The sequence below is a fragment of the Glycine soja genome, chromosome 10 (assembly GCF_004193775.1).
Source record: "Glycine soja cultivar W05 chromosome 10, ASM419377v2, whole genome shotgun sequence".
Taxonomy (NCBI): Eukaryota; Viridiplantae; Streptophyta; class Magnoliopsida; order Fabales; family Fabaceae; genus Glycine; species Glycine soja.
In genome coordinates, this window is record NC_041011.1 from 46475973 (window position 1) to 46498296 (window position 22324).

At 33.5% G+C, this 22324-nt stretch overlaps 3 protein-coding genes across 3 annotated transcripts; all 3 read right to left on the reverse strand.

The window, feature by feature from the left end:
• Nucleotides 1-226: 226 nt before the first annotated feature.
• LOC114369144 (putative CCA tRNA nucleotidyltransferase 2) lies at nucleotides 227-7267 on the reverse strand. The gene is made up of 15 exons (XM_028326329.1): nucleotides 6907-7267; nucleotides 6673-6803; nucleotides 5993-6110; nucleotides 5584-5639; nucleotides 5277-5326; nucleotides 5099-5197; nucleotides 4883-4992; nucleotides 4592-4719; nucleotides 3811-3877; nucleotides 3589-3672; nucleotides 2797-2859; nucleotides 2511-2655; nucleotides 1672-1821; nucleotides 910-1004; nucleotides 227-824 (listed from the first exon to the last, which is right to left on the reverse strand). Exons 1-15 carry the CDS (start codon nucleotides 7237-7239, stop codon nucleotides 720-722), a joined length of 1734 nt encoding a protein of 577 aa, XP_028182130.1. The 5' UTR covers nucleotides 7240-7267; the 3' UTR covers nucleotides 227-719.
• A 2161-nt stretch (nucleotides 7268-9428) lies between these two features.
• Nucleotides 9429-13162, reverse strand: LOC114369682 (alpha-(1,4)-fucosyltransferase-like). The gene is made up of 3 exons (XM_028326926.1): nucleotides 12504-13162; nucleotides 10234-10407; nucleotides 9429-10150 (listed from the first exon to the last, which is right to left on the reverse strand). The coding sequence occupies exons 1-3, from the start codon at nucleotides 12966-12968 to the stop codon at nucleotides 9584-9586; spliced, it is 1206 nt and encodes a 401-aa protein (XP_028182727.1). The 5' UTR covers nucleotides 12969-13162; the 3' UTR covers nucleotides 9429-9583.
• A 5264-nt stretch (nucleotides 13163-18426) lies between these two features.
• Nucleotides 18427-21981, reverse strand: LOC114371143 (sucrose transport protein-like). The gene is made up of 4 exons (XM_028328573.1): nucleotides 20632-21981; nucleotides 19306-19369; nucleotides 19170-19213; nucleotides 18427-19049 (listed from the first exon to the last, which is right to left on the reverse strand). The coding sequence occupies exons 1-4, from the start codon at nucleotides 21907-21909 to the stop codon at nucleotides 18870-18872; spliced, it is 1566 nt and encodes a 521-aa protein (XP_028184374.1). The 5' UTR covers nucleotides 21910-21981; the 3' UTR covers nucleotides 18427-18869.
• Nucleotides 21982-22324: the final 343 nt, after the last annotated feature.

Consider the following 22324-nt stretch of genomic DNA (forward strand, 5'->3'; position numbering starts at 1 on the left):
AGTAAAATACATCAATGCAATGCTATAGATAAGTGGATCAACCTATGGACCAGGGTGGGCGTTGGATAAAACTACATTTTCATAAAAGTTTTAAATCTTGTTTCCAATACATGCAATGCTAGTTACACAACTATATCCATAAACACCGATACAACTGATGCATCTACCTCCAACCTAAGAAACTTTTATTATGTCATTCAAATGCATGCACATAAAAAGTGAGGGATTGAGCCTGGATAGTTTATGTCTCCAAATGTATTATGTTCCGGGGAAGATAAAATGCAGTCTTTCAGGCTACGGAATTGATGCCATTCCAATATTTGTCTCAATACAAACGGTTACTTTTTCCTGATAGAAAGCTCAATCTATTCTCATTTTTTCTTCTTTCACAACCACACAGATATAAATATCATTAAACAAAAACTAGGTAGGCTATGATACCTATTATCATCCTTTCTTCTTTCACAATTACACACACACAAAAAAAACACTTTCCAGGGTTCAAATTTACATCCCAAAAGTGAGAAGGAACTGCATGAGGCTTTATTAGGTTGCGAGTGGCAGGGCAACCTCAAGCAAAGAATGCTGATGTACTCCCAATATCATCTACCTCATGCAGCCAACTGGCTAAGCTTCCTCCATCCAGGGCACGTGGTCTCAATCCATAACAAGGTGAGGAAGGAATAGACAATCAATCAAGGCAATCAACCTCACTAGAGTCACTGCAACTTAATACGCTTAGAATTGGCTTCTCTCAACCATTCGATGCATTCCTCTGCAGTTCCAGATGGATAGGCAAGTTGCCAAGCCATTGCTTTATCCAGCTGCAAGTGAAAATCAAAACTTCAAATTTCAATGCAGTGTGTACATCTATGCATGAGTGAAAATGCAGTCAGCCAAATGACTTACCGACTCCTTAACAAGAGGTCCTCCTTTTAGCTGTAGGGCATTCATAACATCTTTGCCATTGATCAATTGTTTTATGTCCCATACTTTCTCAAGGCCTGCCATCCACGAAAATGTGTTCATTAAAAATGAAATTTGAGGCGTAGCAAACTACTGAAGTATGACCAGAATACAGTAAAACACATCTCCTGTCAAACACTCTTTTTGGTGCAACATGATAAACTATCAATTTATCTTCTTTTTTTTCCCTGTTATCCTTGCTTTTATATTTCATTTATAAAATTGTAGTGTAAACCATAAACTATATTTCTACCACAACATAGTTCATTGGCATTCCCATTGAAACAAATGTCACTAATTCAAACAGTTGCATGCCTGCATCGTCTAAAGAGTGAATTCCCAATCACTCTTCACCTTAACCAACGCATTTAAGCTCCTGTTTTAGTTAAGTTTTTGATGTGACTGCACTGCAAGTGCAAGCTTTCCTATATTAGAACAAAGCATCCAAAATTCCAAATCAAAAGGAAAAAGAAGAAAAGGATCATAAACCAAATGAACATTCAATTATTCAGATCAGAGAAACACATCGACAAGTTTAGATATAATACAAAAAAGAAATACAACTTCAAATGCTCTGCAAAAACATGGTACGAATATGGCTGACATAATAAGTATTTGACTTCTTCAGAAGATATAAAGCACTAGAGATTGGTAATAAAACTAAAAGTTAAAGACAAAAATTGACAAAAGAGCCACTAAGCTCACCTAGTTTGATTATAGAATTCTCCACAGTATTAAACAGATCTCTTCGTTTGCCCAACTGTGATGGTTCATCCTTAATGTCAATGGGATGTAGTATAGTGGATATCAACAGAGCAACATGCCAATAATCTTTAAGCTCTCTTAAGAGAAACCCTAAATAAATAAAATATAAAAAACTCAGCCATAACAGATACAATTCATAATGCACAATAGCATAGCAGTAACCTCCCATACAAACAAATATGGAAGAGCAGCAAGAATCACAGTGCAATACTCCATCGAATTCAGTCCTCATAATCTAAGGAAATCCCATATTTTCTGTTTCTTTTATTGACAAAATTTAGTCATGTGGTTTAAAAACTTTTGATGTCTTAACAGGCCAAGAAGTGTTACTTGTAGCTTGACTTTGACCGAAGCAATAGTTTAACATAGGAAAAATGTGACTGCAAAATGAATTTAAGGGAATATGGATTGTAGTTACTTTCTACTAGAAATTATAAAGCCAATAGTAATATTGAAACTGCAACATAGAATCATGAAAAGCAATAGTCCGCAACACAATATGTCATAATAAAGAAGGCTATAACTGAAGATTAAGGTCACAGGCCTAGGTATGGTGTACTGAAATTAAACTTCAAAATTAGAAGAATGGAGAAGGCAAGGATTGAACTCTAGACCATTTGGTCATCGCTGATACCGTGTCATGAACCAACAATAATTCCAAAAGGCTTAAGCTGTTAGGGGGAGATTCATAAATGGTTCTACATTAGATTTCTAACACAATCCAAAAAACCAGCATAGTGCAGATGCAATACCAAGTTAGCAAAGCAAGCAAACTGTACCTGTTAGTACCCGGACTCTAGAAGAGACAGGGACATCCACTAAGTCTCCCAGCCAATCATGATCAACAACTTGGACATCCTCACTAGATGCAAGACAAGGGATCAATGACAAAAATTTATGTGACGCTTGGTGTAAGTTAAGCACCTAGATTTTGGTGAACAATTGCAAACACGTTAACCAACACAAAGTATCAACCAGAGTAAGTAATACTGAAAATAATTTACATTATGCAAGTTATAATACATCCTTAGAACTTTACTTAGGCTACAAGGAAAGAAGACTAACCATTTCCGCATCCTTAGCTTTCCGCTTGAGAGATTCCCGGATAATATGATTAACAACAGGAATCTATAATTCCAAATCACATATTAGGCTATTGAACCAACATGTCATTTGAAATAAAAATTACAAGAATAGACACAAGGTACAGCAATCACATGTCCTATTGCATATTTGCACAGACACAGCACATATATTAGTCTCCATTCTCCATGGGGGAGGAATTGAGTCAAGAGTCCAAATTGTTAAAGTAGATGAGCTCAAACACTATAACAGAATTTTAGATCAAGATTTGGGACTAAGTTCGATTCAAGTCATCATTTTAAAATGTTTCTTTTTTTTTTTTTAACTAGAAGTGCCAGCAAACAGCAATGCAGGCACCAAGACAAAAATATTGTTTTATTTTGTAGTTTAGAGGAAGAAAGATAATTTTGTTTCATATTCATTCAGATTTTCAGAGATTGGGATTTATAGGCAGAGTTGGTTAGAATTTTTCTAACCAATCTGATTACACTTCAAATTCAGAAATAGACAGGGCAGGAAAAATAAAACAGAAAAGATAAGGATATGATCAATAAAAAACAAATTGTATCTATCCTAAGGGCTCAAGGATTAATTTATTCTAAAATATCCATACAAATAACTCCTTGAAAAAGAAACTAGAGTTGAAAATCTAATATAGACATTGTGCTAGAAGCGTCAATTGGACAATTCAAATCACAGAGCTCAGAGATAATGCACTTGAGGCTTAATATTGCCAAATCATAAATAGTACTAGTATATAGAAAAAGCATGTACCTTCTTAGCTTTCTTTTCTCTGTAAGTGGTATTTCTAAGAGGGAGAAACAAAGCAGCACAAAGTGTTAACCTTTTTTGTTCAGCCTAAAATACACAAATTGTGTATCAGCATATAAGATAGATAGTCAAACAAACCTTAAGTGGTATGGGAATAACCATGCACTCCCTTACTATGATAAGAATATATAGCAAGCAAAGATAAAAGTTTGACTGATTAATTACAGTAAAAGTTGACTCTCCAAGTAAATGGATAAGGTTCCATGCAGTATCCAAGTAAGAAATGCAAAGCCTGGAAAAAGTTTAAAAAATACCTGATCAGCATATGACCAACAAAATATCCATTTCTCCATGCAAGAGATGAAAGAAACAAAATAAAGAACTAAGCATGACCAAAAGGTTTAGGGTAGGGAAGTAAGAAATGAAAGAAAGGAGGCTCTCAATAATACCAGATTGATATACGGTATATATATATATATAAAATAGAGTATTGTAATAGTTCTGTTTGTACAGCTTTCTGTTAGTTAGATAGATGCCTAGTCAGCAGTTAGTTAGGATTCAGTAGCTTGCATGCCAAGCCTCACTATATTATACTTTAACCATATATACAGCCAATGTGGGATCTCAACAAAATATTTCAATCTAAGGTCATTGCATTTCAGACTGTTTATACAGGGAGATTGTGACTATTAAAATTTTAAAATACAAAAGAGGTCAACATTTAGGAATGGAAGAATTCAAAAACAACCATTCAACTCTTATCTATACACTTGCACGCGTCTCAAAAGCTATACTGTTTCAAATATGAAATTCATTACAAATATCTATCATTGTTATTTGTCCATTAGGTGTTTCTTTGTTTTCTGGCAAAGAGGCAATAATATATAGCTAATTCTTACTTTGTACAAAAGATGTAAATGAGATTGTTTTTAATAAATGGATTTGCAATCACTATGCACTTTCAACCTACAAAGAAACATTTTTTGAACCTATCTACAAACTATACCTTTCACACCCATCTGAAATGTAAGGTTCAAATTCAGGAGGAAGACTGAATACAATCCAAAATAGTGTAAGATCACAAATATAAGTCATAGCTTTGACAGGTTGATTTCCGGATATCATCAGATCAATCTACAAACACAGACATAGACATAAGAGAATGAATGGCAAGATTTCAGTACTGACAAAAAAAACATGGGCACATCTTTATAATAAGAAGTTCCAATAGCATTCCAAAATTGAAAATAACATTCTAAGGTGACTACACTGAAGTAATGGAAGAGTTAGAACGCACCTCAGTTCCAATGCGCTCTCTGCTAATTTTAGCAGCTAGAGCATCTTTCACATCATCACATGCAGCAGCTACTTTCAGATCTTCATCTAGAGTAAATTCAAATCTAGCACCTAAAAATAATGAAAATGTATCTTCAATATAGCAGGAGGACAAGTTCAAACTTCAAAAGAAAGCATAGGACAAAATATTCACAAGATAAACTAAATTAGAATATACCAAATCTAATTGCTCGAAGAACTCGTAATGGATCATCAAGAAATGTGGCCTTTGGAGGTAAAGGAGTCACTATCTTTCCAGACTTAAGATCCGAGATGCCTGCAAGGTGCCAAATAGATTATTAGATAGACAATATAGCTCATAAAATACTTGTTTATGAAAAAAGATCCACTCTAACCTCTCTTGGTGAAATCTTCAACTGAGTCAGTGTTGATATGGTAGAACAAGCTGTCATTCACAACTAAATCAATTTATGAAACTATCTTGTAAAATAGGTATAAAAGTAGGTGAATATTAGAGAACACTCAAACCAACATATATGCAAAAAAGAAGTTATCAACATAATTCTTAATTGTATCATTCCACGCACAAACTCTTTGAATATTTAGTGGTTTCTTTTTTTAATTTCTCCCAGTCTTGTACTTTTTCTTTGTCTTATCTAATGATACTTTTTTTTATCAAAAACGAAAAGCACAGAAAGATACCTGTTAATTGTCAAATCCCTCCTATATGCATCCTCTTCTGCTGTGCCAAATCTTTGCTGTTAGGCATAAATTTACACTTTATTCCGTTATTTGACTAGGGTATGGAATGGGGGGGAGACCAAATATTCCAAATGGGAAATACATGGTCATCTAAGCACAAAATTAGCTTAAATATCAACAAAAGTGCAAAATATAGGGGAATTTTAACTTAATAGCAACCATGCATCTTCTTCTTAAGCATTTAACTAACTAGAAAAAAAATAACATCTTATATGACCAAAATAAACAAAAAAAAAAGACTAATTAAAGAAATTTAGAGGAAAACAAAAAAAAAAATACCATGCAAATTTGTAAGTACAGCAGAATAGGTAAAACTTGTACACAACCAAAAGACTGAGCAATTATATACCTTAGAAGGAATGCGGCTATTCTCAGCGTATTCTTCACTCCTTAGGTTAACAAAATCAATCCATATATCAAACAAACGCATCCTGGCTGTTTCCAAATGTTTGGACTGATCAGGATTGCTGCAAAAAGAAAGAAAAATAATAAGTAATGCTTTACAAAAAGGTAGAAAATGCAACACAAATAAAAAAGAGGAATGCCTGCGATTTCCGGATGCAAAGTTGAATGAAAAAGAATGATAACCAGCACACTGTTGAGCCACTCCGCTCTGCTATTGACTACTATGCGTCTATGGCTCTATGCCTATTACGATATGAGAATTAATGATAACCAATGCCTAGCATAACAGGTAGTAAGCACGGTTATCAAACTTGCACATTTACTAGTTCATTAACACCGGTGACAAATATGTGTCAACTTGCTTGCTAACTTGCAATCCAGTCAAACTCAGAAATACTAATCAAAATCAAAATTCGAAGATTACACTAAATTTTGTTAGCACTACTTCCTTTCAATTAAGGAGTCATCCGTAGTTATATTTTGCAACGGATATCAAAGCCTGTTATTCTAATTAGGAAATATACTACAGTTAATTAATTTGGTGAATTTGACAATCACAACGTAGTTATGTAACGAGACCTGCATGTAGAGAATACTACAAGAGAAAGAGAAACAAAAAAATACCTCTCGATAACGCAAACTCCCTGTGCATCTTCGCCAATGGACAACAAGTACTCCCTCACCTTATCCACAAACTCGGTTCCCATCATATTGTCAAGCGCGATATCAATGTCATAGCACTCTTTTCCCAGAAGCTGCAGAACAGAACAGAACCAATGAGGAAAAAAAAAGAGAGGAATAAGAATCAACGGAGAACGAACGAATTAGGGCTAGGCATTATTGTTGGAGGAGTGTGACCTTGTCGCGGACCCAGCCACCGGCGACTCGGAGCTGAGTTTGGAGGTCGAAGTGGCGAAGAGTGGCGAGAAGCCTGTCGAAGATTCTTCTCTCGACGTCGGAGAGGTCGATTTTGTCGCGAACCTGGAACGTGGACATTGGTGCGCAGCCACAACTCCGAAACGACGGCGTCGTGGCGATTTGTAGGAGGGTTTTGGCGGGACGGTGAGAGTGGAGAGGAAGAACAAGGGTTGGTGACTGTGAGAATGAAAAACCCCTGACACAAGTCAAACTGGGTCCGTGATGCACCACAGGAACAAGAAGCCTTGTGGCAATATTCAAAGCCATTCTCATTTCATGGGCTTAAATTTAAATACTCGCTTCCCATTACATTTGCTAACAAGTAACAACGAAAGAAGGAAATATAACAAAAAAGAAAAATTATCGGCCCTAGATCTAAAAGAAGTTAAATAATCTAACGGTGACAAGTACACTTTCCCACATGACAAAAATGTTTCACTTTCCCATGCATCTCGTCATGTTTTTTATCCATTTTTTTAAAAATAATCTGCTATATTTCTATTATATATTTATCTATGTAAAAAGAAGGTTTTCAAGTCTAAAAACACTAAATTATAAATTTGGTCTCATATTTGTCTCAAAATTTAATTTTAATCTTTTTATAATTTAATTCGTAAATTTAGTCTCTTAATTTTCACGTATTATGTCTTTATTAACCTAAAAAAAATATTATTATATGGGATGAGTTATATTTATTCACTCCAAAAAAGTATTAAATGAAATTATTTTATTTGTAATTCAAATAAATATAATTAGGATAATTAACATGAAGCGTGTAAATTAAAACATTCATATTTTATATTTCAAATTTATATTTTGTGAATATTCAGGTTTTAATCAATATTAAATGTAATTAATTATTTTTTATTTGTTTTATTCTTCAATCTTAGATGTAATCAATTCAAATAATTTTGTTACAATTACATTAACAAATCAAACCATAAATCAATTAAAGCTTTTATATTTGTGTTTTTACTTCATGACAAGAAACAATACATATGAAATATAAATTACTTATTTATATGATATTAATACTAGGATTCATAATTTATAGACTTTTCAATTATTTTAATGTATGGAGTCAAACTAAAACATTAATACCAAATATAAGTATATCATGAAATACTAATTTTTATACTAGTTATAGTTTATTGAAAATTGATTGATGTAATGAATATTTGATTGTTTATTGTCATTAGACATACTTGACTATTTTAATCGTGTTTAATTGATATTAATTGTTTTATTTTAGTTTCAAAATTTATTTAATAAAATATATACTACCTTTAGTAAGGTCAATCAAATAAAACAATTTTTTTTATCATTTTTACTTGTGATTTTTTGTTCTTTTTTTATTTTTCAGTTTTAATTACTTTACAACAAAATATTATTTATAAAAAATTGAGAAAATTACCATAAGTATATATTTAGCTTAATTAAATCTTACATGAACTTTTATTTTATATAATATCTTAATTAATTTATTAATTTTTCTGGAATATTTTTAAAATTACAATAATCAATTATCATGTGATCAAAATAATAAATAAAATATTTTATTTTTTAATTGTGATGTATTTAAAACATTGAAACTATGTAATTACTATGAGTGTAAAATATATATACAAAAAACATAATAAATATATTCAATTAACAAGACACAAAATCATAATAATTAAACAATTTCATTCAATTTTTGTTATTTCAAATCAAGCGTGCAAACAAAAAAAATAAATTAAACAATTTTTCAAAAAAAAAATGCAAGATATCATTAAAGCGAAATATATCCTACCTAAGATAATACTTCCAATAATATTAATAGTAATTTTTTGAAGCATGTGTACATGTATATAAAAATATATTTAAACATTTATTGATAAATATACTAAAATAATTTATTGAAATTTAAACTAAATCATTAATAATATATTAAAAATTTACTCCTATACATTATAAAATGTGAATTTAAGTAAATTTTAGCAAATCAATTAGACTGATAGTAGCTACACCTGTTAGCTTCTCACAGTAAACACCAGAAATCAAATCAATAACGTGCAAGATAACATACCACACTTGTTGCACCATAACTGAAACACTTGTTTGTTTTTTTATATGTATACTGTAACTGAAACACCTGTTGCACCATAATATTAGCCCATGCTTGTACACCAGACTTGATTCGTATCATGAAAAAAGGTTCGACAGTTATAAAATTACATTTTCCTGTGTGTTATTGTTCTAACTGGTTCAATCGGCTAATTCAATTATGAATGAAGAGTGGTGTTTGCATGAATTGTCATAGCAAGTCGGCATATGCTCGTGTTTCTCAAAAATTATACATCATCAGCAAAAACACTTCAGCTATAGTGTAACTTATGTGGAGATCTATCAGAAAAAGGGGGAAAAAAAAAAAAAAATATATATATATATATATATGTATATATGTATGTATATATATCGCATGAGCTAAACCTTTCTAATTTTGTTTTTTTGTTTCCTTTTTTGGCAAAATGTACTCAGCTTAGAGAAACAAGCAATGTGCCTCTATACAGGTTGCAAGCCTAATTCAATGTGTCAATCTCTCATGCAGGACAACAAATTTAGCCAAAAACTCAACCTAGCTTGCCGCATTTCTTCCACCTTTTCTGCTAACAGAATCGCATAATCGACAAGGCAACGTGTCAAGGCTCATGGCTCGGGTTTTTCCATAGTTTCCCAGTACACCACACCTTCTCCATGCATGGTATTCTGCATAGGCTACCGGGTCATTAGCAACTGCCTTCACGTATGAAGCCAACTCTTCCAATGAGTTGAATTTTCTACCATCTATTATTGAATGTGGAGGAACAAAATCCATGACATTTGGTGCACCAAAATAGATAGGAACTGCACCAGAGTCTAAGGCATAGAATAACTTCTCTGTCACATAGCTCTCAGTAAAAGTGTTCTCAATTGCAAGAACAAACTTGTAGTGAGACATGGCACAATGTAAATGATCCCACCATTTTGGTGTAACGTTGGCATCGTTTGCACATTCGGGATAAAGAGAAAGAGCCATGTCTAGACCACCAACATTATTTAGGCACTTGCCAAATGAATGATGTGGCAGTAAGCTCAGGAGTTTCTTGGCAAGCTCATTCCTTTGAGGAAGACAACGTGATGAAGACCAATAAACAAGTATATCCTACAAAAGATAAATTGTGTTAGGTTGCTATGAGTCCCTCTTTCGTCATCTGTCATTTAATATCCTCTTGATAAATTACTTACTCTGTTTTTTTTATTGGAGACGTGGTAGTTTCGACCATTGTGAAAGAGTGCACCAGCATAGGTTGATTGTACATCATCCTCAGCATGGTAGCTAATATATATGTCCTCTCGACCTGATCTCTTTCGCCCAGCTTCAAGATCCATATATACGCGAAGAGGTTCTCCCATGTGTCTCTGAAATAAATAAATAAAAAAAGAAACTATAACAAAGTGGTCCTAATGCAATATCACAGTACAAGTTACCAGCCAAAATATCCTGAAAGCCTAAACATGCACTCTGCAAGACAACCATGAATGAGAAGCATTTGAGAAAGGGTAGTCAATAAAAGCACCTCAAGTACAAAACTAAGAAAATGGAACCATGGTGAGATTTTGAACTGCTTAAAATAAGAAGTGCTTATTAAACTCTTCTACAAAAATGCCCTCGACATTAAATCAGATGAGAGATAATTGTATAAAGCTAAAGAACTCAGTATTGATAGTTGATACTGTATTGTAAGCATGTTACTAACCACATTTTAAACACCTAAAGGCTCAAACAAATACATGACTTGAGCCATAGGAAGTACAGATAATTACCAAATTTACCAAATAAATTATGTCTGGTTTCATATTTCTTAGGTGTTGTTATATATGTATTTTGTATGTTGAGAGGCAAGAACTACACTCCATGAATTAGAAGTACTTTGAAAACAACTAAACCAAAAAGCATTTTAGCTGTTGACTTTCTTAATCTGATCCTTGACAACAGAAAAATAGAATTAAAATGTCAGGTGCACAGTTAAAAAATTAAGGAAAAATGGATGGACCCAACCACAGCCCAAATGGCAATAAAGCTAATAATATTTTGAAAAAAGGGGGATATATCTTTTGTCAGCGGTGGTTGGTTAAGATGTAAAAGAAATTAAGAAGAACTTCATCTTGCTATGAAGCCCTATATGGTATCAGGGTAGAAGTAGAGACATGAAGGACCAAAAATTAAAAATGTGGCCTTTTGCTTAAGAAATCTCTGAAATGAAAAGGGATTATTTTGTTATTATTTGCTGCTTTTATCTCTAGCCAGCATTTTCCTAAATAAAATGAACTCCAAAACAAAGCAAATAGTCCTTGCCAATTGCCATGAAATCATTGTACCAAATATCTATATTATATGCTACTGCTAGCTTATTGAAGTCCAATAAAAAACACTCGAACACAGTTTTTTATTCTTTACAAATTCTCAAGTCCGAGATCCATTAACCTAATCTTCACACAAAGATCATCACATGCTTCCAGACAACACTGCCTGAAAAAGCTGACAACAAAATGCTTAGGGCCTGTTTGTTTTAAAGTTGGGTAGTAGAATTGATTATGATAGAATTAATTTGACTCACTGATTATAATTAGGATGTGCCCAAATTAATCTCAGTCATAGATTTACATTGGAAAGTGCAAGAATTAATTAATATTCTAACACCAAAACAAACAAGGGATTAGTAAAATAATCTGCATTCAAGCTATGAAGGTGTGACTAAGAAGAAATCTTCCAAATTGCAATGTTATCTTCTAGTTATTGACCAAAGATTACAACAAAGGAAGAAAAAAGTCCACGCATGGTTATGGCCTATGGGTATATGCTGAAAAGGATAACTTAACTTATTACTGCCACCAGCTTCCCCTGACTACGACTCCTTGTGCACCACAATCAGTCTGCCACCAATGTATTATATTTCACATCACAACTAGTTGTGGTTGTAACATTACCACTTCCTCCTATTCATGAGAATGAACCATTGTTCATCATATCTTCTCATAACTATATCTAAAATCAGATCAATGCAACATGAGAATGAACCATTGTTCTTTAAAAAAAATGACACCCAATGCAAGTTTTGCAAGGCTAACAAGTTCAGTTCAGTCATGATCTGCGAACATATCCTTCTCAACTAGCACGGTAACATACCAAATGTCCCAGATCTACTCCAACATCAACTTCAACAGCAATCTAAGGTCACTAGCGCTCAAACAAATTACAAACAGATAAACCATACGAAATTCTCACTATCTATTGTTTCAGCCGTGAAAACCGAAATAATAAATGAGAACCAAACTTCAAAATAGGCAACTACAAAGCAAGGAACATAAATTGAACCCTGAGCAACATTAGAGTAACCCCATTCATGTCTTTACTACATTTAAATTTCTACAAGACTCGCCATCATTCCCAATCAAAAAATGTGATTTCGAAAACAAAACTAGCACACCCGTGTACATTAGAAGGAAAAACCTACCTGAACAGGAGGCGTGGAAGATTCAAACAACAAAGCATCAGGCTTGTCAGCGAGAACGGGCGATTTGGTCCACAAGCAGCTCAAGCCACAAGAGCAAGAGTACAAGTTATCCAAGTTATCGGGAATCCAAGTCCACCCTTTGACCAAAACGCTAACATGGTTGAGTTTCAAGCCCCCACAATCGCCAACTTCCTGCAAAGACGCGACCTTTGACTGGTTAAGGGGCACCCCATTGGGTTTGTCTTTGAAGCGAGAGCACCCCACTTGCGAGTCCCATTGCCTGAAGGCCGCGACCAGATTGGAGAAGGGTTCGGCCTTGGACGGCGTGGTTGTGATGGGGCGCGTGATGGGAGGGAAAGAGGAGGAGGGGAAGTGGAGGAAGCCGGAGAAGAAGAGGAGGAAGAAGGCGAAGGTGAGCATGATTGTGATGGTGAAGGTGTTTATGGGTTTGGGAGGCACTGGCATGGTGGAGAGGAAGAAAATGGGGGGGTTCTATCCCTCTCTTGGAGTCAGAGAGGACATGGAATGGGAATGGACTGAGTCGCAGTACACGAATACACCAACACTTGTTCCTCTTTCTTCTCTTTAGTCCTACGTTTCTTTGAATCCAATCGCTGGAATTTTGGGTCCTTCTTCTACTAATAATAATTACAGAATTACTACTACTACTTTTCTAACGGGTAAAGTGAATTTATCCGGGTTTACATCCATGGTTTGTAAATTGATATTATAAATTTATACTAATGATATTGAAACATTATTTTTAAATTCTCGAAGCTATTTTTTTATTTTTTTTCTGTCTTGTCAATTATTAGAATTATCATAATGGGTCAACCTGCATACTATCATTAACCCGAAAAAAAATAGTGAGTTTTTTTTTTAAATTTTGAAAGTAAGAAAAATTAGTTGAAAATTCAAACATATTCCGTTTATGCTTGACTATTTGTTATTAAGTAATAAATACTTAATAATATATATATTATCTTTATAATTTATTTAAAGAAAAATAAATTTAATGAATATTAATAAGATGTGGATAAACGAAAAAAATATTAAGTTTATTTTTTTATAAAAAAGAAAGAGGATTCGTTGGTTAAAAATCTCAATCTAACTTACCAAAAAAAGGGATCAAAACGGATTATCCAACGAGTTTAACCTATTTTGTTAATCTTATCAATTATTCCATACTACTTATGACACACAAGTAACTCATTGACATTCATCACATGTATCCTCATTTACACTTTTACAAAAGTTTAAACATAAAATAACATAGAAGAATGGAGAAACCCTCCAAATAAGATGGGTGATATAAGCAATTTAGTTTATTTACGTTATGAATTCTCAGTTTACTCTTTATACATAAAAGTTTATTACATTTGTAAATGATATTTTTCTTTGTTCTTAATTATAAGTAATAATAATAATTTTAAAACTTATTAAGAATTAAATATTTTTTATACTATTAATTTATTGTTAATTCTGTCTACTAAATTCTCATTTATTGGATTATGAGTTTTAACATTAAATAAGATCATTACTTACAATATTTAAATTTAACACTGGAATAAAATTTAAATTTATAATAATATTATACTGTGATAATCATTTTTTTTAGTTTTGATAATTTATACTATTGCTTATACAAAGAATTGAAGGTAATATTAAATTAGTCCCTACACATGTAAAAGTTTTCATCATCATTTTGTTGTTTTTAATGGCCTTTCGTTGATAATTGATCTTCTTACACATTCCAAGCCAAAGCCTCAACCAATTGAGGCTTATAAAACACGCTTAAACACCAAACACAAAACTCATTGGTGTATATTGATCTCCTACAACTCAAAACACACTCCTTTATGACTTGTCGAAGATGGTGTATTGCGGAGAAAGATTCATTAAAGATGAAAGTACAGTGATTACATTGAAAGTAGAATGAGAAAAACTAGATCCTGGCGATGACATAAAAGGGGTTGAGGATGAAGTGACATGTATGACAACATAGGGAAGGATTAACATGGAAGGGAAGTGTTTTATGGGAGTATAGAAGGTGTAATCTAAGATGACCACATTAAGAAAGTGCAACTTTGTGGTTTTGTTTATTGATACCTTATTTTTAACACTTTCAGAAAGTAATTTTCAAAAATGTTAATTCCATAATTTGGTTTCCCAAAATGGGTAGTTTTGAGAGGAAAAAACACAAATATATGAGGTTATATTTAGCGAAAAATGGAAATTGCATTTAGCAACTGCCTAAACTTAATCTTATCCCGGAAACATAGGCAAACAAAAAACTAAAACGGCTCAGATAAAGCACTAAACTTAAAAGTCACGAAGAGTATTACTTCACAGTGGTTTGCTAACATTTTTTTTTGTGGAAAAATTTATATTAATAACATGTTATTTTTGTATGAGTAAAAAACTTTTGTAGTCTCTCTATACATATATACATGATCAAATTATTTTATTTATTAACACTTCATATATATATACACACATATAATTTTAATAATTCAACTATTAAATTTAAAACTTTATTGAATATATTTAGTCTTTTTTTTGTGTACTGAATAGATTTAGTCTACAAAATTTTATAAAATTAAAAAAATATTTATACTTCATTAAATAAATTTAAATTAATATATAGTATATTTTATATATAAATAAATATTGATTATAAAATTACATAACTACACTCCTTAAATTTTGATATATAAGATTGTTAGTATAATATTAAATTATTCATCAATTAGGTTATAAAAATTAAAGAAATAAAAAAATTTATTGACTGGATTAATTCTATTAAGAATTACTCCTAAAATAACTTAAACTCTCCCTCTCCCTTCTTTTTATCATAAACTCATCTAAATACGATAATATTTTTTATTTAAAAACGTGAAAATATAAATTTAAGTTATATAACTAAAAAATAATTTGAAAGTTAATTAACTATCATATAACCATTTAGTAATGTTTATTTACATTTATAATAGTATGTATTCATTAATATTCTTATTTTTCATGATAATGTTTTAACTGAATTATTCTCTCTCTCTCTTCATATTTTCTATTTTTACACGCGTTAAGCTTTCCTTGGACCGTTCCTTGCCCAAATGACCAAAATAATATACTCAGTATGCTATATACTGCTAGCTTTCTATATACTTCATGGGTTAAACTTAAAACCATGGGCACTCATAACTTTATTTATAAAAAGATATAAGTAATACCCAATCTGTTACAGCTGAGTTATAAAAGATAAAAAAACATGCATGCTTCTCTCAACGAAGGTTGAATGTTCAATTCTTCGCTTACTAGTTCTAAAAGGTAATCCAAACAAGTATTTAATTGTCAAGTTCATTGAATTGTGATTTTTTAATTTAATCAAACAAAGTATATTTATCTCCTTACGTATTAAATGTATAAACAATAAAAGTAATATTTGATGCATGCTTAATTTTTCCTTTTCTAAAATAATTACTTAAGTTTCTTAAGAAAATTTCTAAGAAATAGTTTTTTTAATTAAATTTCATCCCATGTGATGGATGCATTAAATATGTATTTTTTGTTGCAATGGGAGAGTAATTATTTATAGAGAAAAATATGATTTTAGTTTCTATACTTTCATAAAATTTTATTTTTAGTCTCAATAGTTTCATATCATCTAATTTAATCATTGTATATATTTTAAAAAAGTATGTCTATTTTACCATGTATCATATCTAACTCACTTAAATTAATAGTAGTATTAGCAGTCTAAAAATGACAATTAGAAATTTGTGTTTAATAACCATAGCATATTTAGTCGTGATAAATGTTATTTAAAATTTTCTCTCCGAAAAATAGTAAAAATGGATAATTACTTCTTTAATATAAACCCAATTAAACGTATACTTAAATAAATCGATGGAAAAGGAGAGGCGGAAGGAAGTTCAGCAGCAAAGAATCGGATTCTATTGGGTGATTCTATTTAATTTGGTTGGCCCATTCACAATAATTAATATAAGTGTTTAAAAAAATAAAAAAAATTAATATACAGTGTGACACTAATGCTACCTTTACAAATCTAATACGATGGGTTGAGAAAGTTTCCAAGACAGATAGCTACTTACTTTTTTTTGCGTTAGTCTTTGGACATAAGCCAAGTCATTACTTTGCAATAATCAAAGTGATTCACTTTTTACTTTCATTTTTAACAAAGCAATATTAACTTTTTAACGTGTATTTTCCTCTTTCCATTATACTTTATCATTTTTATGTTTTGAAATAAAATGCACCATGATATCTTTAGCAGGAGCACGATTATCACGCTGGCTCTTTTGGTAGATGTGGTAGTAAATTACAAATTAAAATTTCAAGGTAGTTCCAACTTCAAACCATAATTACGTGTCTATTTTCATGCACTAACGATATTGTTGTTCCTCTGCCTCACTAGAAGTCGTGAAGCACCAAAATCATATAGTTTGTTTATTGAGGCATCCACAAACCCAAGTTTATTCTTAGTCTGCAAGGTCATTTTCATGGCATGACACTACAAGCAATAATAGTCACTAGTGAATGGCAGATATATATATATACAATACTAGTTTAGTTATAACTAGTCAACCAATTATGTAATCAACAAATTGAAGTAAGCTAGCAAATAAATTAAACTAATTGTTGTTTGCATATATACATTGACAAAAGTTGATTAACTTAATTTCACAGAAAGAGTTAGTTTTCACAAAATTATGAATAAAAGTTCAAATTTCTAGTAGAGATATAGTAGTGACTAAAATCAGACACTTATATTTAATATTAATATTTGATTATGTCTTCAACAAGATTGTCTTAATTCAATGAAAAATAAGAAATTAAAAAGATTTAGTTTAAATAACTAATTTACTCTTAATATAAGATCTCTTTTAGTAATACTCATCGTTGTTGAAAGATAAAAGGTTATTAATTTTTTTTTCAAGTGTCTAACACATATCATTTTTTTTAGGGTAAAAAGTTTGAGTTTTTTTTTTTTTTTTGCTTTACATCTTATTTACTTATTTACACCTGTATCAGGAATTTGAATTGGAAATCCTGCCACGAAACTTATAACTGAAAAAGGGAATATTTGAAGATTACTAAGCAAATTATTAATAAATTTAATATACATAACATGTTAAGGCAAGTTTAACTCAAGTGATCTCAGCAACACAATGACTGAAGTCCTTGAACGAGCATCAGTTACTATGTTCGAGTAAAATGTATGTTGGACAAAGATTCGTCAAATTCTCCTCTTTTGTCAAGTTCATCCACCACTTGCGCGCCATGACATGAAAGTTGAAAGCTTTATTTTCAGTCTTGCTTCATTAACAATTTTTTGTTTATTCTCATCAATCATCACATCTAATTTAGCAACTTGATCGCTACTGCTAAAACAAAATTAATGTGGTAGTGGTTGGTCTTTTACAACAACAACAAAAAAAGCATGGTAGCGATTCTCATTCACTCAGTTTGTAATCAAAGTAATTTCAGGTGAGACAGCTAGATATGTTCTCAAAATGCCATAACCACGAGATTTTTTAAAATTAATTGGTGTAAAATTATAGTTTATAGGTACCACTCCTAGTAAGATCAGAACTTCCAAACAAGCAAAACTGATAGAGCTTAACTTTTGGACATAAATCAAGAGCAATTCCTCAATTGGATTGGGTTATTTTATTACTAAGATTTTTGTTCAGCCATAATTCCATAAAAAAATTAGAACTATATATACGTAACCATTTTGATAGAGAATAATGGAAGAGGGATAAAAGAATATATGGCAGAAATAATTGATAGCAAGTTGTACACAACTTCTTAGCCGTAAAATATTAGCAATTATTTATAAAGTTTAAGGACAAAAAGAGAAAAGATTCTAAGACAAACACAAGTGATCCTTTCACTGTGATTGAGATAAAGAGAGAATGTTAATTATTATTATAGTACTAGTAATCACTGGAGAAGAAGACAATGGAAAGTAGTCCAGTCTGGTCCAATTCAGCCCACATATGTTATTATTGGATTAACATCCATGCATGCTACTTCAATCACTACATTCCCCTGACCTGACCTGAGAACCCACAATATACCAACTAGTATTATAAATTAAGACAGGCCTGGGTCCTGGTTCAACAGGGTTATGTACAGCCACATCAAACTTTACAATTAAAAATGACTGTTATTAGTCATTGATGCCACAAAAACCATGGCAACTGTAGCATTTGTTGGGATCTAAGATTAAAAGCCTTATACAAACGGCTTCAAACAAAAAAAAAAGCTCTCCTTTTCCTTTTTTCTTCCATATTAAAGACTGGGCCAAAAAAGAAAGATGATGAACACGGTCAACTCTGATTAGTGGAATCCTCCTCCGGCTGCCGTTGCTGCTTTGGCCAAATCCGGTGGTGGAGATGGCAGCAGGATTATGGATAAAATGCCACTGGCGGCCGCCGCCACCGCACCCACCACGAACGCTGGCAAGTTACCACCTCCAAATAGAGCATCCCATGGTCCACTTATCACAGACACCACCATCTAAATATACATAAACATGTACTCAGTTAGTTAATAATTCACACTAAATAACATTTACTATATCACAAATATAAAATGAAGTTACTGAGTGGAACTATATGGAGTGAATTTAATTCTAACCTGTGGTATGACAATTGCAAGATTGAGCACTCCCAGAGACAAACCTGAAAAATTTAACATAACATAAAAGGTTAAGCATTTTTGTTAAAGATGATGACCAATTATGAATTGACCTCAATTTAGTGAAATTGCTTACCTTGGCCTGCCCCTGAGGTGCTGGAGAATATTGATGCTAGAGCAAAGGGTATGCTGTAAGTAATCTGAACACATGCACGTACAAACAAACAAAAATTGTTAGGTTGCTACTGTGTCTTGCAGTGCATAAAGCTCTTTGACTTTTTTGTTCTTTTGTTTGCTTTTGTTTTGTAAACACCACTTCTTTCTTTGATTAGAAATAAATGGATTAATGAAGAGAAGTAAAGAAGTTTCCTTGTACAAACACACAGCATCACGGAAAAGCTACGCTGCTATTTGCAAATTACAATGCAAAAAGAGTTAAATGCATTAAATACAATCACGATGTATATAAACTGGGACCTCAAACTTTGGATGACTAAAAGGATGATTCTTTTATTTTAGTATGAGATATCTTGTTAATATAATATTTTTATAATATATTTTATCATAAACATTATTTTTTCTACATATTTATCTCTCTTTTTGTTCTGTTTGTCTCAGTTTTTTTTAATATAAAAGATTAACTGAGGATAGGGTATATTAGCCCCTCCCTATGCACCTTTATTCTACAATGAATCTATTTATGTCACAAGTGGAATACTATTTAGTATTTATAATTAAATGGACAGTTCATAATCACAATAAGAAAAAAAAATACTTGAAAACGATTTTGATCTTGTCTTTTCCGGTTCAACCAAAAGCAACAGTCCAAATAAAATTTGTCCAACTGAGAAACAAAGTTTGTGAGAAAAATTCATAGCCCCGTTTTGTATTTACTGCCCTACAGTATCAGTATCACCCACAAAAAATATTTTCATTAAAATCTTGAGAGATCGTAAATTCACATGACTCTTTCATGCATGCCGAGATTCCAATTCCCTTTCAAAAAAAAAAAAAAATAGAAGTAGGTTAAAGCATTTTAACTTTTCCTCGTAATCTGGCAGTAATACGGAAACTATTTGTACTTTTTTAAGTTTATTCTCCCTGTCCCGTGCCTACCGTCTTCCAATACGTCAATTAGTAATAAAATATGCACTGTATTATATTACCAAAGTTCACATCTACAAATCTAAGCCAATAATAATTGATATACACTTTCTCAAAAAATATTTTTTTTATCTCAAATATAAGAAAATTCAATTAATTTATTAATTTTAGTGATTTTTTGCGGCAAGTTTGAATCAGCAATAAATTTAAAAAATATGATTAATTAATTTGCTTAATAAAGGTGAATGAATTTTTATTTTCTACCGAAAACAATAGTGTTTTATAGTTAAAAAAAAGTAGTAGCCGTAGAGGAAACAAATATTTTAATAAAAAAGAAATTGAAAGAAAAGACGGTTACCGCGAGTGGGATTCCGAGGAGAGAGAAGAGAGCCAACGCGCCGGCTTTGACGGCGGCGGGAGGAGGCAGGGGTTCCTGGTGGGCGTTGGGGAGTAGGGTGTATTGTCGAGAATGTTGGGCCATCTTAGTAACCAAAACCGTCATGGCCAAACAAACCGCGAGCAAGAAGTTAACAATCCCCCACAGCCTCTTGACGCCCCCAACCCCACGCGCCAGCACTTCCACTCCCAACGACGTCGCACCAAGCACAACAGAGTTCAACATCAGCCCCAACGCACCCGCACGGACACCCCTATCGTACGTCTTCCCTTCCCCTACTGTCCCTCCGTACACCTCACGCCCCATCCAGTCGGTGTCGAATAGCAAAAAAGGGAACCAGGCGATCCAGTTCAGACACGTCACCAACAGAAGGATCCACATGGGACGCTTCAGTTCGCGGAACGCACCGAATAACTGCCCGAAGCACGGCATGCCCCCGTGGGACCCATCCTCCTCCACCGAACTCCTCACCGTTTTCTCTGACGACACCGTTTTCTCCTTCACGTAGGTCAAGGCGATTGTGGAGAGAGTGAGAAGAAGCGCGATGGAGAGGAAGAAACAACTCTTCAAATTCGCGCAGTAAACATCACATGCTTTTGTTTTAGTGAAAGGGAAGACGTTGTGGAGGCCGCTGTAAGAGCCCGCGGCGTAGCCCAGGACGTTTCCGACGGCCATGAAGAAGGAGAAGAAGGCGTTGGCGTTTCGCGTTTTCCGGTGGTCTCCGGCGCAGAGGTCGGCCAGGAGGGCGCGGCAGGGGCCTTGTAGCATGTTGTTTGCGACGTCGAGGATCCAGAAGCCGACAACGAAGATGGCGATGGCGCGGGGGCGGGTTTTTTTGGCTAGGGAGTCGCCGAACATGTGGCCGAGGTCGGCGGCGTAGCCGATAAGGAAGACGGCGATGGCGACGGCGAGGGAGCCGGCGGCGATGAAGGGGCGGCGGCGGCCGAAGCGGGAGGTGCAGCGGTCGCTGTGGTATCCCACGATGGGCTGGACGAGCATGCCGGAGATTGGGCCGCAGAGCCAGATGAAGGCGGCCCAAGTGTGGGGAATCCCCAGCAGTTGGACGTAAGGGGTAAGTAGAGAGAGCTGTAGGGCCCACCCGAATTGCACCCCGGCGGCGATGGAGGCCACCACCATGATCTTCCGGAGGGGACTGGCCTCCGGCGGCGGAGCCTCCGTGTGGAGGGAGGAAGGCTTGGAGAGATTGTTGTTGTGTTTGGTGGAAGAGAGAGGCTCCATATTGTAGCAGCAGGAAGAAAGAAAGAGAGAGTGTGAGTGTTTGTGTTGAGTTATGTTGTGTGACTTGAGGGAGTGTTGGGGTTTTTATAATTGAGGGAGTTGCATGTAAATGTAATATTGGAGAATCTTATCAGAGTTACTGTGTGGGGGATATACACGGTAATTGTTGCCTTATCCGTTTGGCTCATTTATTCTGCCTTTCCTCCTTAATTATTCAATTCCACTTGTCTTCACACTGTGGGACTTTGCTTGCTTCATTCATGCCTTAAAATGCATCATTTTTTTACCCTATCTAGTGATTAAGGAAACAAAAATTAAAAGTTGGTTTTCATAAATATTACATGAGACAAATGAAATCGTTATTTTTCAAATTGATATTCACATGTCGGGATATACATTTTCTTTAGAGATGTAA